This window comes from Notamacropus eugenii, chromosome 1, assembly GCF_028372415.1.
Source record: "Notamacropus eugenii isolate mMacEug1 chromosome 1, mMacEug1.pri_v2, whole genome shotgun sequence".
In the NCBI taxonomy this organism is placed as follows: domain Eukaryota; kingdom Metazoa; phylum Chordata; class Mammalia; order Diprotodontia; family Macropodidae; genus Notamacropus; species Notamacropus eugenii.
The window spans coordinates 209,656,978-209,671,163 of NC_092872.1; the positions used below are offsets into that span (position 1 = coordinate 209,656,978).

A 14,186-nucleotide genomic window follows, 5' to 3' on the forward strand; every position below is an offset into this window, starting at 1 on the left:
TAAATCTGTGCCTTTGAAACTTCTTTCCATTGCTCTTAATTCTGCCTCAGGGGCCACAAAGAACAAGTCTAATCCCTCTTCCATCATTCAGATACTTGAAGACAATTATCATGTCTCCCCAAAGTCTTCTCTAGGCTAGATATCCCTAGTTCTTTCAACCAATCCTCATAGGCATAATCAAAGTGCCCTTTATCATCCTAGTGTCCTTCCTTTTGTATGTTTACTAACTGGGTCTGATAAATGCCAGGCATTTGAGCTGTCACTCTAAACTTGGCCGTCTAAAAATTTGAGAGATGTGTTATGGATACCTTTATGAAAATCACTGATAAATAACACATACTCAAGGACTGAACCCTTGGGCACTTTTCTAGAAACTTTCCAAGTTTCTGTAAACCATGAATGACTTTCTGGTCGTTCTGCCACCCTTGAGTCCCTTTAATAGTACTGTTATCTAATGCTAACCCAACTATATCTTTTTCACAAGGATAGGTTGAGAAATTTCGTTAAAAGCTTCACTAAAATCTTGTCAAACTGTGTCTTTAGTATAACCTTCATCTAACTTCCTGGTATCCCTTTCAAAAAAAGGAAATAAGATTAGTATGGCATTATTTGTTCTTGGTCAAGCTATGAGACTTTGTGATTACTGCTTCCTTTTCTAGGTGCTCATTAACCATTACTTTAATAATAAATTCTACAATCAAGAGTGTAAGTCAAGCTCAGTGTTCTGTAGTTTACTGACTCTTGTCTTTCCTTTTTTGAAAGTTGGGAAAGCAAATATTTTTGTCTCTCTTCAACCCTGTGGTAGTCTTCTCATTCTCCATGGTCTTTCAGAAATTACTAATGGATAGCTCAGCAATAACAGCTGCTATTTCTTTTGATATCCTGTGATAGAGTTTGTTTGGACTTAATGACATGAACCTGTCAAGTAAAGAAGTTATCTCTTATCTCCTTATTTTTGTTACACAGTCTATATTTGTATAAATAAACAATGGGTAAAATAAAGAATGATGGTTGAGTGCTTCCATATAGATGTTATTGGGACTTGGTGTCATTTTTGAAAATAGCAGGTAACAATATACCTAATAGGGATGGTCCTGTAATGGTTTGGAAATGGACAGAATACATACATTAATCTCTTATGTGGGCTCAGATGTAATAAAATGAGACAAATATTACTATAATTTGAATAGAGTAATTTCTTAAATCTGGAATTCTGAACCTGTACTGTCACTTACTCCATTCTCTTCTATTTAAATGTAAATTACTTTTAACACTTTGCTATTTGTACTGTGTAAATTTACAAGTACTAATAAATAACTTTTAACATTTTTTATAAATGTTGACTTCTCATTCACAGGGCTGATGCTTAACTAAGACACTAACAAATCTTTAAAATAGGTACAGATATAGTTACTTAGGAAAGGGACTTAAGTTTTGATCAGTTTACAGGGGAGAGTCAAAGCATAATTGCTACTTGACTTATAAATATATCTATCATGAGTAGAGAATAGTAATTAAATATATTTCCATAGTTCTAGTCCTCCCAAAGGCCCTATTTCTTAAAACTATTATCTTACTACATTCATTATATGTAAAATATATTTCAAAAGGGAAAAATATTGCTAAGTTTCCCAGAAGAAAAGGTTTTCAAATTATTTTTCAATCTTAGATAAAAATGTTCTGTTACTTACTTTAGTTAACTTTTAATAGTATGCTTATAATATTTTAAAAATAATTTTCTCCTAAATAAGTTTATCTGTGTTTTGCTACTTTATTAGAGGAATACAGAAGAATTCAAAATGAAAAAATGGTATAAACAAAAAACTATTTAGAAGATTTAAAACTTATTTCATTTACTTATCTACATCATGTGTGTTTATTTTATACACAAACATATGTACATTATATGTCATATATCCATATGTTAAAATATTTTTGTATACTCAATAATGTTTTGTCAGTAATAGGTTTTTAGAAAAATTATCTCTTTTAGAATTCTTACTCGAAGCATGTTAGAGTCTGTGGAGAGTGTCATGGCTTTTTAAAAAAAGGGCGATATCAGAAACTAGTCTTTAAAAAAAAATGCAAGACAGTTTTCAGGACAATGTTTAATGAATATGATTTCAAGATCAAGAATAGTGCAAACTGAAGGCAGCAAGGTGCCAAAACGTCCTCTTGCAGGGGGATAATAGCTTCGGGGCGGGGAGGGGGGGGGTCACACCAGTAAATGTAGGATGTTGGTGATTGTGATTTTTCTTTTCCTTCTTTTTCCTATGAAACAAAAAAAAAGGTACAGGATCCCTGAAAGTTCAGAAAACTTGCCTACTGGGGTTAAGGAAGGTGACCTAAGATGTCTCCTCAGGTTAGCAAAAACTGTTTTAGATAAACCCTCCTCAGTAAAGGAATCTACAGGTCATGGTCTTTAACTCTTTAAGTGAAAACTGAGTTGAACCAGGGATTTCATCAAGTAGAAAAGAGTAGAAGGAACTGGAGGAAGACTTTTGTTCATTTAGGGCAAAACAGGGGTGGGAAACCTGCAGACTGGATGCCACATGTAGTTCTTGGGTATGGCATTTTGACTGAGTCCAAGTTTTATAAAACAAATCCTTTTATTACAGGGATTTATTCTGTGAAATTTGGATTCAGGCAAAGGGCTGCACTTAGGGACCTAGAGGGCCACATGTGGCCTCAGGTTCCCTACCCCTAGATAGATTGCTTGTGGCTAAGATGGCACTAGCAAATAAGAAAAGCCTTCTGTAAGAACTTTATGGTGCCAACTTGCCCTCAAAGCAATATTGGAGTCTTGCACATGCCTTGAAAGTTTTAGCCTGAGATATAAATATTCAAAGTGAATTAGTTCTACAAAATCTGGAAGAAAAAGAGGGTTAGATTAAACAGTTACTGAGAATTGTCATGTAGTAATAAGATTAGTACTTTATGGCACCTAAGTATTTGTCTTTAAATTTTTCTCTTATTATTTTAAAAATACTTTTGGTGAGTAGTAAATATTTGTGCTTAGTTGTTTTTATGAACATTTTTTGTTAAATAAAAAGTTTGAGTAGTAGGAACATGTGCAATCATTTTTGACCAAGGCTTTAGGAATCCTAGCTATTTGAACCATGTGTAATCTTGGTTACAATTTAGCCAACTTTCAGGATTAGTATCTGAGAACGAATAATCTTTGGAGAGCTAGCTTTAAACACTAGTGAAGTGTTGGCAAATATCATATGATTAGTTTGCATTAAGCTATCTGTTGTCTAATTCAAGAAATCTATGTCCAGTACAAAATTATTTCCTTGATTTTTCTTGGAATCTATTTTTTTAATGAAGAACATTATTGGAAATAAATAATTCAGTCAAGTAATTGTCCATTGAAGGATTTGAACTCAGATCTTCCAAAGTCTAGTACTTATACCCACTGTACCATCTAACTGCCTGTCAGACATTACTTTCTCCCTTTCCTCCAACTGCTAAGAAATAGAGCTTTTCTTTGTCCCAACTATAGTTGCCATGCACCCTTTTGTTGGTCAGTATTTTTAATTGAATGAACCAGGAATGAATAACAGATATAATATATGTAAATATTGTATTTCATTGAAAATGGCACTTTTGTAAGTTAAATATAACTGTGATTTGTTTCTGTCATTTCATAAACCTGGGATTACAGTCATTTATAGGTATAAAGGAATAGTTTGGAAAACAGAGAGATAACTTGAATAAATTATGTGAATAAGTTAGATATTTAAAAAACTTACTTATAAACAGATTCTTTGAGAAGAATTAAATCAGATATTACCCAAACTTGTATGAATTTGAGAAGGATCTTTTGGTAAGACCTTTTAATTTTGTAATCTCACACATCAAAAGATAATGTTGAATTTTAATGCCCATTGGAGAAGATGTTAGTTTATTTACTCCTCTCTCCACCCAAAGAATAATTTACTTTGATTTTTATGTATTAAAGTTTTCTTAATAAAATATTCTTAATTTGGGGAAAACTGTAGAATAACTTTTGTTTTTAGTTCAACAGAAATTGATGACATGCTTAGAAAATCGACAAATCTGCTGCTGACACGAACTTTGAGTAGCTGTTTACAGAACCTTATTAAAAAACCTCACATAGGTCTGACAGAGGTAGGTTTAAGAAATTCCCACAGCTTAAGGTTTCTTAGTTGGAATAGTTGTCATAAAAATCTACTAATGTTGAACATGCCATTACAAAATTAGCTTTGTTTCATTTTATATCAGTTACTATCAAGGTATTATGTTTTAATCTAAAAACAAAATGAGGCCCAGTCAAGGAACATATGAAGGGAGATAATTTATATAAAGGAAAGTAGGTGACAGAAGAGATCAGGATTTATACATTTGTAGTTGCCACAGATTCAGTGGCAAAATTTGGAAGTTGCATTTTGCTGCTTTATAATTGGAAAAAAACACCAGAAAAAATATCATAAAATTATGTTAAATTAATTGGCAGGGCTTAGATTATTTTTGACTTTTTAATTCTTCACTATTATATCCTTCATAAGCATTATTTGTAACAGACTTTCAAAATCAGTAGTTAATCATCTATATCCTGTAATGCTATAATTACGTAGTGATGGTACAGTTGTCGGAAGCAGTAATCCTGTTTTTCAAATTAGATGGCTTTGGGTCATGTACCCTGCATTTTACCGGATATATTTTCTGTTTTCCAGCTAGTGCAAATCATCATAAACACAACACACCTGGAACAAGCCTGTAAATACCTTGAAGACTTTATAACTAACATAACAAATATTTCCCAAGAAACAGTTCACACTACAAGACTTTATGGACTTTCTACTTTTAAGGTATGTAAAGTGTAACTTAGTTATCAGAGCAGAAAACTTCATTATAATCACTGTAAGCAAACTACTAAAAATAAAAGGCAATTTTTATTATATGCTTAATGACAACAAATTCCTAAGAATTGAGAATTAAAGATAATCATTATCAACACTGAGCAGATAAATGTAATTTCCTTTTTGGCATTTTAAACATCTTATTAAAATCGAGAAAAATGTGTGTTTTCTGCAGATGTCACATTTTGGTCAATTTTAAAGAATCATAGTAAATTCTAATACGTCTATCATTATAGTTGGATTTTTATTAAATTTTTACAGTTATATTCATTTTATCCAGAATATATAAACATACATACACATACATATACACACACATATTTGTAAGTTTTTTCAAGTTCCTACTTAAGTTGCTTCTAAATGTTTTGTGTTTTTAAAGATGTATATACCTTTATACTTTTGGAATATAAATTAGCTAAATTGTCCCATAAAATGTGGTGTCATTTCAAGCATACTTAGGTTCACTTCCTCCCCCCCCCCCAAATTTACTACAACTAGAGAAAAAACCCACTTAAACTCTGTAAACAGATAAAGAGTCAGCTTCTTAAAATATGTGTGGGACCTAGAGAAATCAAATCTAGGATTTAATAGAAATGGGTGGATAATTTTAACAAATTCTCTCCATTACCACACCTCACAACTCTAAATATCTCTTAACTCTATGCAATGATCCTAGTACCTTCTGATTACAGTGCAAGGTAGTGTCCAAATTTGATGACTAAAATTTAACCAGACTTTGAGAAGTACCTCTTTTGAATTTTCCTGCAGCATGCATTCTGGACCTTCATTTTTCTTCTGAAGCCTCCCATACTGAAGACATTGTTGCATCATACATTATTGGGAAAATAGAGGACATTTGCCATGAGCTCTGTCTTGTCCTCTTTTCTTTATCTCAAAACTCCTTGATGCACATCATCTCTCATTCTCTTCTTTTTTATTCCAGCCTCACCTAAAGCCCTTTTCTTTATCCCAGCCAACCTTTCAAATGTGTACCCTTGACCCCATCCCCTTCCATTTCTTGCAACAGATTGCCCCCATGATCATTCCTCTTCCCCCCTTAATTTTTCTGTCTTTCTTTATCTAATGGTTCCTTTTGTCTTTCTTCAAATAAATCAGTCTCCCTTATCCCTAAAAAAAACCCAAAAACCTCACCTGAAAAAAACCTTCTCCTCAAGCTTTTCAATCAAATTCGTAGAAAAAGCTGTCTATACTTGTTGCTTCTGTTTCCTCTCCTGTGACTCATCCAGACCTTTGCATTCTTCTTCCAGTCTCATCATTCAACTGAAATTGCTGTCCCCAACAGTTTTAAGTGATCTCCTAATTAAAAAAGAAATTCATTAGGAACTTAAAAAAATCAAAAAGAGCCTTTCCATACACAGAACACAAAAATGCTTTTTAAGAAACAATAAATCTGTTTTATGGTGTTTGCTTTAAAAAAAAAATCACATGATTAATTCTGCATGTTATTTTTAAAACCGACCTGTTTGTCCGTGCTTTCTTCTGTTTTCTTCTATGCTTTCTAAAAAATATACCAAATCATCTGTTCTTTTCTCATTCATCTTTCTTGACCTTTCTGCAGCATTTGACATTATTGACCGCCTGTCCTCTCTGGGCTTTGTTGACATCACTTTCTCTTGGTTCTTCTATCTGATGGATCCTTTTCATTTTTCTTTTCTGTGTCTTAATCAAAATCCTACTTCCTAACTCCTGCTCTGTATGTTTGTCCTAGGGTCTCTTCTCTGTCTCTATCCTCTTGGTGATATCATCAGTTTCCATGAATTTAATTATCATCTCTGTGTAGATGAATCCCAAATCTGTATCCAGATCTAGTCTTTCTCCTAAGGTCAGCCTCATATTACCAGTGGCCTAGTAGATACTTTGAATGAAAAATCCTTTAGACTCAAGCAAATCATTTTAAACTCAAGATATCTAAATCAGAATTCATTATCTCTTGTGAAAACCTTCCCTAAAGTTTTCTTCCATACTTCTCTGTTTCTGCTGAGGTTATCACCATCCTACCAGCTAGCCAGGTTTGTAATTTGAGTCATTTTCAATTTCTCACTTTCCCTCCCTCCACTTACCCAATCAGTTGCCAAGTCATATCAATTTTACCTTCAGAGCACTTATTATTATTTGTCTACTTATGTCTTCTTATATGTTCATCATGCTAGTCAGGCCTTCCTCACTTCTGTCATGGACTAATGCAACAACTTTCTAATTGGTACCCTCTGCTCAAATCTCTCTTACTTTTAATCCATTCTCCATACAGCTGCCAAAATGAAATTTTTAAAGCACAAGGCTGACTTTCTCTCTCTTCCTTAATAAACTCCAGTGGTTGTGCATTGCCACTGGAAACAAATACAAACTCTTGTGTTTGACATTTAAAGCTCTTCACATTCTAGCTCTAGCCTTATTATGGGTTATTCCCCTTCATGTTCTCTATGTTAAATCCAGATTATCCACATTGCATCCAAACGTCACACAAGACATTCTCTCTGGTTTTCCACTGGTGGTAAGCTGTGCTGGAAGGCACTCCCTCCTTACCTCTTCCTTTTAGAATCTCTAATTTTCTTGAAAGCTCGGCTCAGTGCCACCTCCTATATGAGGTCCTTCTTGCTCTCCCTAGTTGTTAATGTCTCCCTCCTCTATTACCTTGTATTGTTTTGTATATACTTATGTTTGTACTTAACGGTTTATTGATGATTGATTTATAATTTGCCCTCTTGACGGTTATGTTGATGCCACTGGAGTACTAGGGCTTTCTTTTGCTTATCATTCACTCTTAGCATGATTGGCCAACCCTTTTGAGTCTGACATTTTCTTTGATGACATTCTTTACACTGCTTCTCTTGCTTAGTTCTTCATTGTCAAGTATAAAGTCTTCTGTTTGGCATTTAAAACTCTTCACAACCTGGCTCCTTTTCTGCCCTTCTTATTCCTCAAACATGACATTACATCTCCTGTCTCCTAGCCTCGCTGTCCTTCACACTGTAATGCTTGACCCTTTCTCCTTTGCCTCTTAGTTTCCCTAATTTCAAGACCAAAATTCCACATATTCTAGGAGGCCTTTCCTAGTCTGCCTAGGTGCTAGTGCCTCCTCCTTACCTTTCATCTGCTCTATATCTGTCCTCTGTATTTTGACTCATGTATGTTGTCCTATTCAGTGTAAGTTCCTTAAGGGCTTAAAGACTGTTTTGGTTTTTTTCTTTGTATTCCCAATGCTTAGCACAGTGCCTGGCATATAGTAAGTGCTTACTGAGTGCTTGTTGATTTTGCAGTCTCCATTGCCATTTGGGTGACTGCTGACTTTAATTGTGACTTATAATTAGACAATTTTACTGGTAAAACTATTATGGTGAAAAATATGGACCTTTGTTTCAGATGCAAATGTGGGGTCATTGAAAGGACTGCATAGTTTCCCCAAAACAGTCTAGTCCACTCTACTCCTATGCAGTTTTGGTCCATGCATGGTATCTGTCCAATTTGTAATGCACTGATGGATTAGATTTATGGGATGTACATTCAATACTATCTACTTTTTTTCTGTATGTTTAATTAGGTCACATTTTGATAAGACTGCAGAGTATTTCAAGGCTTGATGCAAACAACACAACATTATCTGCAAGCATGAGTGTCTGGAGGACCTCACTTTCAATATGCTAAGCTCTCTTGTTTATATTGTTCATTTTTCATAAAAGTGGCAAACACTTTTGGTAAAGGTACATCTCTCTTTTTGGTGTCTCAATTGATATTAAAAATATTAAGATAATAGAAAAGTTATTTCTGTTAGACCTTTCAAAAAATCTTGTATGATTTTTGACATACATAGGAAACATTTTTGGAAGAGAGCTTTTAGGATGCCATTTTTCTCTAATCAGTCAAATGCTTTTTATAATAAATAAACTGAAACACAAAGATCTTTTCTATGCTTTTTTGTAATATTTTCTGTACTTTTCTGTCATTGATGTGATTTTAAATATGTGTGCTGCTGGGCATTTTCTCTATGCAAATTTTCGTTTTCCTTTCTCAAACCTTCATCAAGGATTCCCTTTGTGTGTCTAGGTTATTAAAAAAAATTTTGTAGGGAAAGTAGGCACATAGGTGAAAAGTTATTAATATTTCCTTTGTAATTTTTCTTCTGTAAATAGCAGTGACATTTGAATTTTTTCCAAGTCTTTGATATCCTCTCCCTTTTCAGGTACCTTGAAAATCAGTTGCTTAATGTCCTCAAACTTTTGTCACCTCTAGTATGGGTCCCCTTTTGTTCATAATTGATTTAGTTCAACTACTCTTCCATTCTTGTTTTCTTCAGTGCTATTTTATTTTATTTCGTCAGGCAGTATAGTGGTGACAGTAGAGTCCAAATTTTGAGTTCCATTGTCACTAACGACCAAATTATACTATATACACATACAAATATGTATGTGCTCTGCAGATCTTAAAGCACTGTATAAATACTTTCTATGATCATGATGATGAATTATATCAACTTCAGTAATTTAATTAAAATTAATGCCACTTGTAATGAAAGTTTAAATAAACTAGCCCAGGGAAGGAAATGATTGTAGAGTTTTGTAAAAAGCTGAATGTGTCAGTATTATTTAAGTCTAATGAAAACTTTGATTACTTTGACTACTTAAAGGGAGTGGTGAATATTCCAGTGACACTTATAGATTTGTCAGAATAAGACCATCAGAACAGAACAGGACTGCCCCTATACTCTCTATTTGTCTTAGTTAATTCTCTTTTTGACTATTAGGGTTTTGAAAGGATGCTTACTTATTCTCCTTGTGGAATAGAAGGACTTAATCATCATTCAGTGTTTTTCAATTATGCAAATTTTTTTTTTATTTTTTTTTTATGTTTCTCATGACTCCTGTCTTAGCATTTCAAGATTTCTCTTCAGCTTAGGTCTTTTCATCTGGAATACTTGAAAGTTCTTTATTCTGTTAAAGGTCCACCCCTACTCCCACCCTCACTCCCTTCCCTACTCCTCCCCATGATTATATTCAGTTTTCAGGGCAAGTTATTCTTGGTTGTATGTCTTTATCTTTTGCTTTTTGGAAAAGCAAGATTTTCAGGGGCAGCTAGGTGGTCTTCCTTTCTGCCTTCAACCTTGGGGTTTATTAGGAGGATGGATCATAAGGTATGAATAGTTAGGGACTTTTTTGCATAATTTCACGTTGTTTTCCAGAATGGCAAAATAATTCACAGCTACATCAGCCTCTCTCCCCTCCTTCTTTGAAGAGCTGAAAACTGTGTATAGAGCATTACATATAATGATGGATTTTTTTCTGTATGATCGTTTAATTTTGCTGAGTTGAGTTTTTATATTGGAAAATCTTAAGTGATATGGAAACAATATATTAATAATAATTCAGTTATCAAAGGTGCATTAATGTGCTTATTGTCCCAGTTCATCTAATATTGGCTTATTCTATCTTTTACCGTCCTTGTTAGTTTGATGGGTAGCATATTAATTCTTGATTAGTTCTGTAGACTTGGGCTGTTACGGATTCACAGTTTTCCAACTTTAGCCTTCTATATTATTCATTAGACCTCTTATCCATATTTCATTGATTCCCTGTTATAATGTGAATATTGTAACTCTCTAGCATGAAATACTTTGTAGGAAAAGGCCAATTCTTAATCTAAATTTTGATCTGTCTCTCCTAGCCTAATATAGTGCTCTGCATATATACTAGATGCATTGTAGATGTTTGTTAAATGGATAAGTCTCTCATCCAGTATAATAATGCCGTTAACAGCATCATTGATGGTCAGTCATTTAGACTCTGCTTGAATATATCTGATAGGGATGTCAGGCAACTCATGTAAATACAACCCATCCTTTTTTGGATAACCTTGAAGTATTTGTTAGTAAGTTCTAATAGTGTAGTGTGAGCTCTTTAAGATCAGACAGTTTTAAATTTTGTCTTTGTGTCTCTGTAGCAAAGCACGATTAGATACTTAATAAGTGCTTACGGAATTGAGTTGAAATGATCTTCCAAATGGTGTATTTGCACAATTCTTAAAAAAATAATTTAGGTGTTGACTATAATCATTTTGTGTAATTAAATAAATACTTGTTGAATTGAATTGACGAATTCCAATGTTTCTTTTGATTAATTTTTCCGTTCTAAGATCTTTTAAATCTTAATATTCTTATTTAATGAATAACTCTTCCCTTTATTTTATATCAGCTGAAAATTTGATAAATCTCCAACTTTTATCAAAAAAATATTAAACACAGTTGTACCAAGCACAATATTCTGGTATCTGGTCACTAAAGATCTTTCTTTAGTTTTACACTGATCCATATATCAACACTCTGAGTTTTAGTAGTTCAATGCACATGTGTGTATATTTATATGGATATGACAACCACCTTGAAATTGAGGTACACTGAATCTGTAGAATTTTATTGATCTACCACTTTAGTTACTTTAGGTAAAAAGGAAATAATGTTAAGTTGCTAGGATTCATTATTAGTAAATATATGTGGGTGCCTGCTGATAATCATTTTCTTTCTGAGTGCCCACAATCTATTTTTGAATTTTTCCAGTTTAAACTTTGCTACTTTAAATTTACTGGTCTGTACTTTCCAAAGTTATATTTTTTGGGGAAAATTTTATTGTTTTCCCAGCTCTAATCTTTTGTTACTTCTATTCTATATGGTTTCTCAAAGATTACTGACAGTGATTCTGTCATAATATCTGTGAATTCAGACTCCTGGGATGCAGTTTGTCAGGAAGAACCTGAGAAATTGAACTAAAACTTGCTAATTTCTCTGTTGCCATCACCTCAAATACTTTGGACTTAATTCCCTCATAATTATTCATTCTTCATTTCTCAGTTTTCTGTGGCAAGGAGAACTAGAGTTAGGCAAAAGTGAAATTAGAATTTTAAGCAGTTCCACTTTTTGTCATGTGTTAACATTCAGTTCAACAAACATCCCTTTCTAGCTAAAAAAATGCTTTGTGCTGTCCTTAGCATTTTCCCATTTTAGATACAAAGAAAATGAGGCTCAGTTCAGAGATATGAGAATTCTCTCATATCTTGTATCTTGCCCAGGCTCGCACAATTAGATTGGGGCAGAGATGGAAGTCTAACATTCTTTCTACTACACTATGTTCTTTAGACAATGACTTTTCTGCCCCTTTAAAATAATACTTTATTACACCTCTAGGAAAAATAGTTAATGACTAGCATTTCATATAGTGCTTTAATGTTTGCAAAGCACTTTATTATTTTCTTGTTTTATCCTCACCACAACCCAGAGGTTTAGGTTTTATTTTCCCCATTTTATAGCTTGAGGAAAGTAAGGTATAGTGACTTGTTATGAGACATATAGTTAGTAAGTGTTGGAAGTCAGATTTCAACTCAGGTCTTCCTGACCACAGGTCCAATACTCTATCTGCTGCACTACCTAGCTGCCTAATGATTTTTATCCTGCACTTCAAATAAATATGGCCACAGAAAAATAGATGATAAAAGAAAATTTAGAACTTAAGGGAAACTTTTGTGTTCTGTTTAATCATTTATTTTGCTCTCAATGTGTGTGTGTGTGTGCACATGCGTGTCTATGTATGTGTGTATGTGTGTGTGTTTTTAACACTAGGATGCCAGACATTCAGCTGAAGGTGAAATATATACTAAGCTCAACCAAAAAATTGATGAATTTGTTCAGCTTGCTGATTATGACTGGACAATGTCTGAGCCAGATGGAAGAGCCAGTGGATATTTAATGGATCTTATTAATTTCTTACGAAGCACCTTTCAAGTGTTTACTCATTTGCCTGTAAGTATGAAAATTTAAAAATGATTTGTTTTTATTAAAGTTGGGCTCTCTGTAATATGCTGTTAGGAGATGAATTTTAATGAGGGCGTTGAATAGAAATTAATTTGTTTTAAAATAACTTACTGGTTTGTTTCCAGCTTCTTTTTGTAACCTAATCCAATTTGTATATTCTCAGCTCAGTACTTTGTTTCTATGAGAGATTTTATGAAAATTAATGAAAATTTGGATGTTAAAAAAAACTTGGCATTTACAGCATAATACTAAATTTATATGTATATACACACATATATGTATGTATATATACACACTTATATATGTATGTATGTATATACACACTTATATATGTATGTATATATTCACACACGTGTGTATGTGTATATATGCTTATAGCTAAAAGTTAAAAGAAATGTCTTTTCTTTCCAGAAAGGCAAACAGAAAGTTGGGTGATATTATAAATAAATGACTTAAAAAGAAAACAAAAGACATTATTCTCCTTCAATACAAAATATGGTGCAATTTGTACAGTCCACAATACTCTGGAAAAGGTCCAGAGAGGGGCAGCTAAAGTAAACAAGTCTTCTATTTAAGCATAGATTAGAAAGGATAGACTCTCCAGTCTACAAAGATAGTGACTAAGAAGGAATCTTATTTGAATGTATAGGGATCATAAAGGATATAAATATGGTGATCATGAATTTGTTACCAATGACGAGAACTAGTTTCAGAGTTTACAGAAAGTAATTTTAGAATAAAAAGAACTACTTTAAAGAATGGTAAATAAATTTATTGAGCTTCTTATCCCAAGAGAAAGTATATTAACAGGAAGTATACATAGTAGATTTACACTCATATTTTTCCTCAATACCATTTTAAAATTGGAATTTTTTTTTCTTTTCCCTCAAAAGACTGCTTTGTAAATGTCACCAACTGTAGGAGCTTTGATGAAGACCTGGTCAGTTAAAGACATTTTAAATTAGAAGACTTTTTGCTAAAAGTAGAGAAAGAGGACCTAAAGACGGTTAACAAGGGTTAACTGCTCTGATGAAGGCTTTAGCAGCTCTTTAAGGGAGGATTTTATGCTGCTTAATGAAATATATGGTTTCTCTTGTCACTGTGAATTCACTCTGCTCCCATGTGGGAGCAGATTTACCTATGTAGCTCTCCCTCTTCATGTGCGCACACACAGACACACACATACACACGAGCTCATGCTCACACATGAGCTCATGTTCACGCTCATGCTCTCTCTCTTTAATGTCAATTTTTGCTAAAAGGAGGGTTAGGGATTTTGTGTGTTAATAAACTAGTTTTAAAAAAGTTTTAAATAGGTGCATGAATACATCGATAATCATGATTAAGAGAAGTTATGAATGTGATAAATCTCAACCTTTTCCTATTGGTATCTGGTAGGGCAGTTTGTGCTGTCTTAGAGAACATCCCTTGGTGACACTGTTAGAGACAAAATAGTGAACAAAATGGGACCATTATTCTGACTTAAT

General features: G+C 33.4%; 1 protein-coding gene across 15 annotated transcripts in view; it reads left to right on the forward strand.

Moving 5' to 3' along the window:
* The window catches only part of EXOC6 (exocyst complex component 6), a 221,852-nt gene that overhangs the window by 129,268 nt on the left and 78,398 nt on the right, over positions 1-14,186 (forward strand). For 10 of the 15 annotated variants that reach the window (XM_072625332.1, XM_072625342.1, XM_072625284.1 and 7 more), the window contains 4 exons: positions 2,291-2,362; positions 4,023-4,134; positions 4,701-4,835; positions 12,508-12,687. In XM_072625332.1, the coding sequence (XP_072481433.1) occupies positions 2,291-2,362; positions 4,023-4,134; positions 4,701-4,835; positions 12,508-12,687 (499 nt within the window). The remainder of the gene's footprint in view (positions 1-2,290; positions 2,363-4,022; positions 4,135-4,700; positions 4,836-12,507; positions 12,688-14,186) is intronic. The other 5 variants (XM_072625352.1, XM_072625360.1, XM_072625310.1 and 2 more) reach the window with 1 other exon arrangement.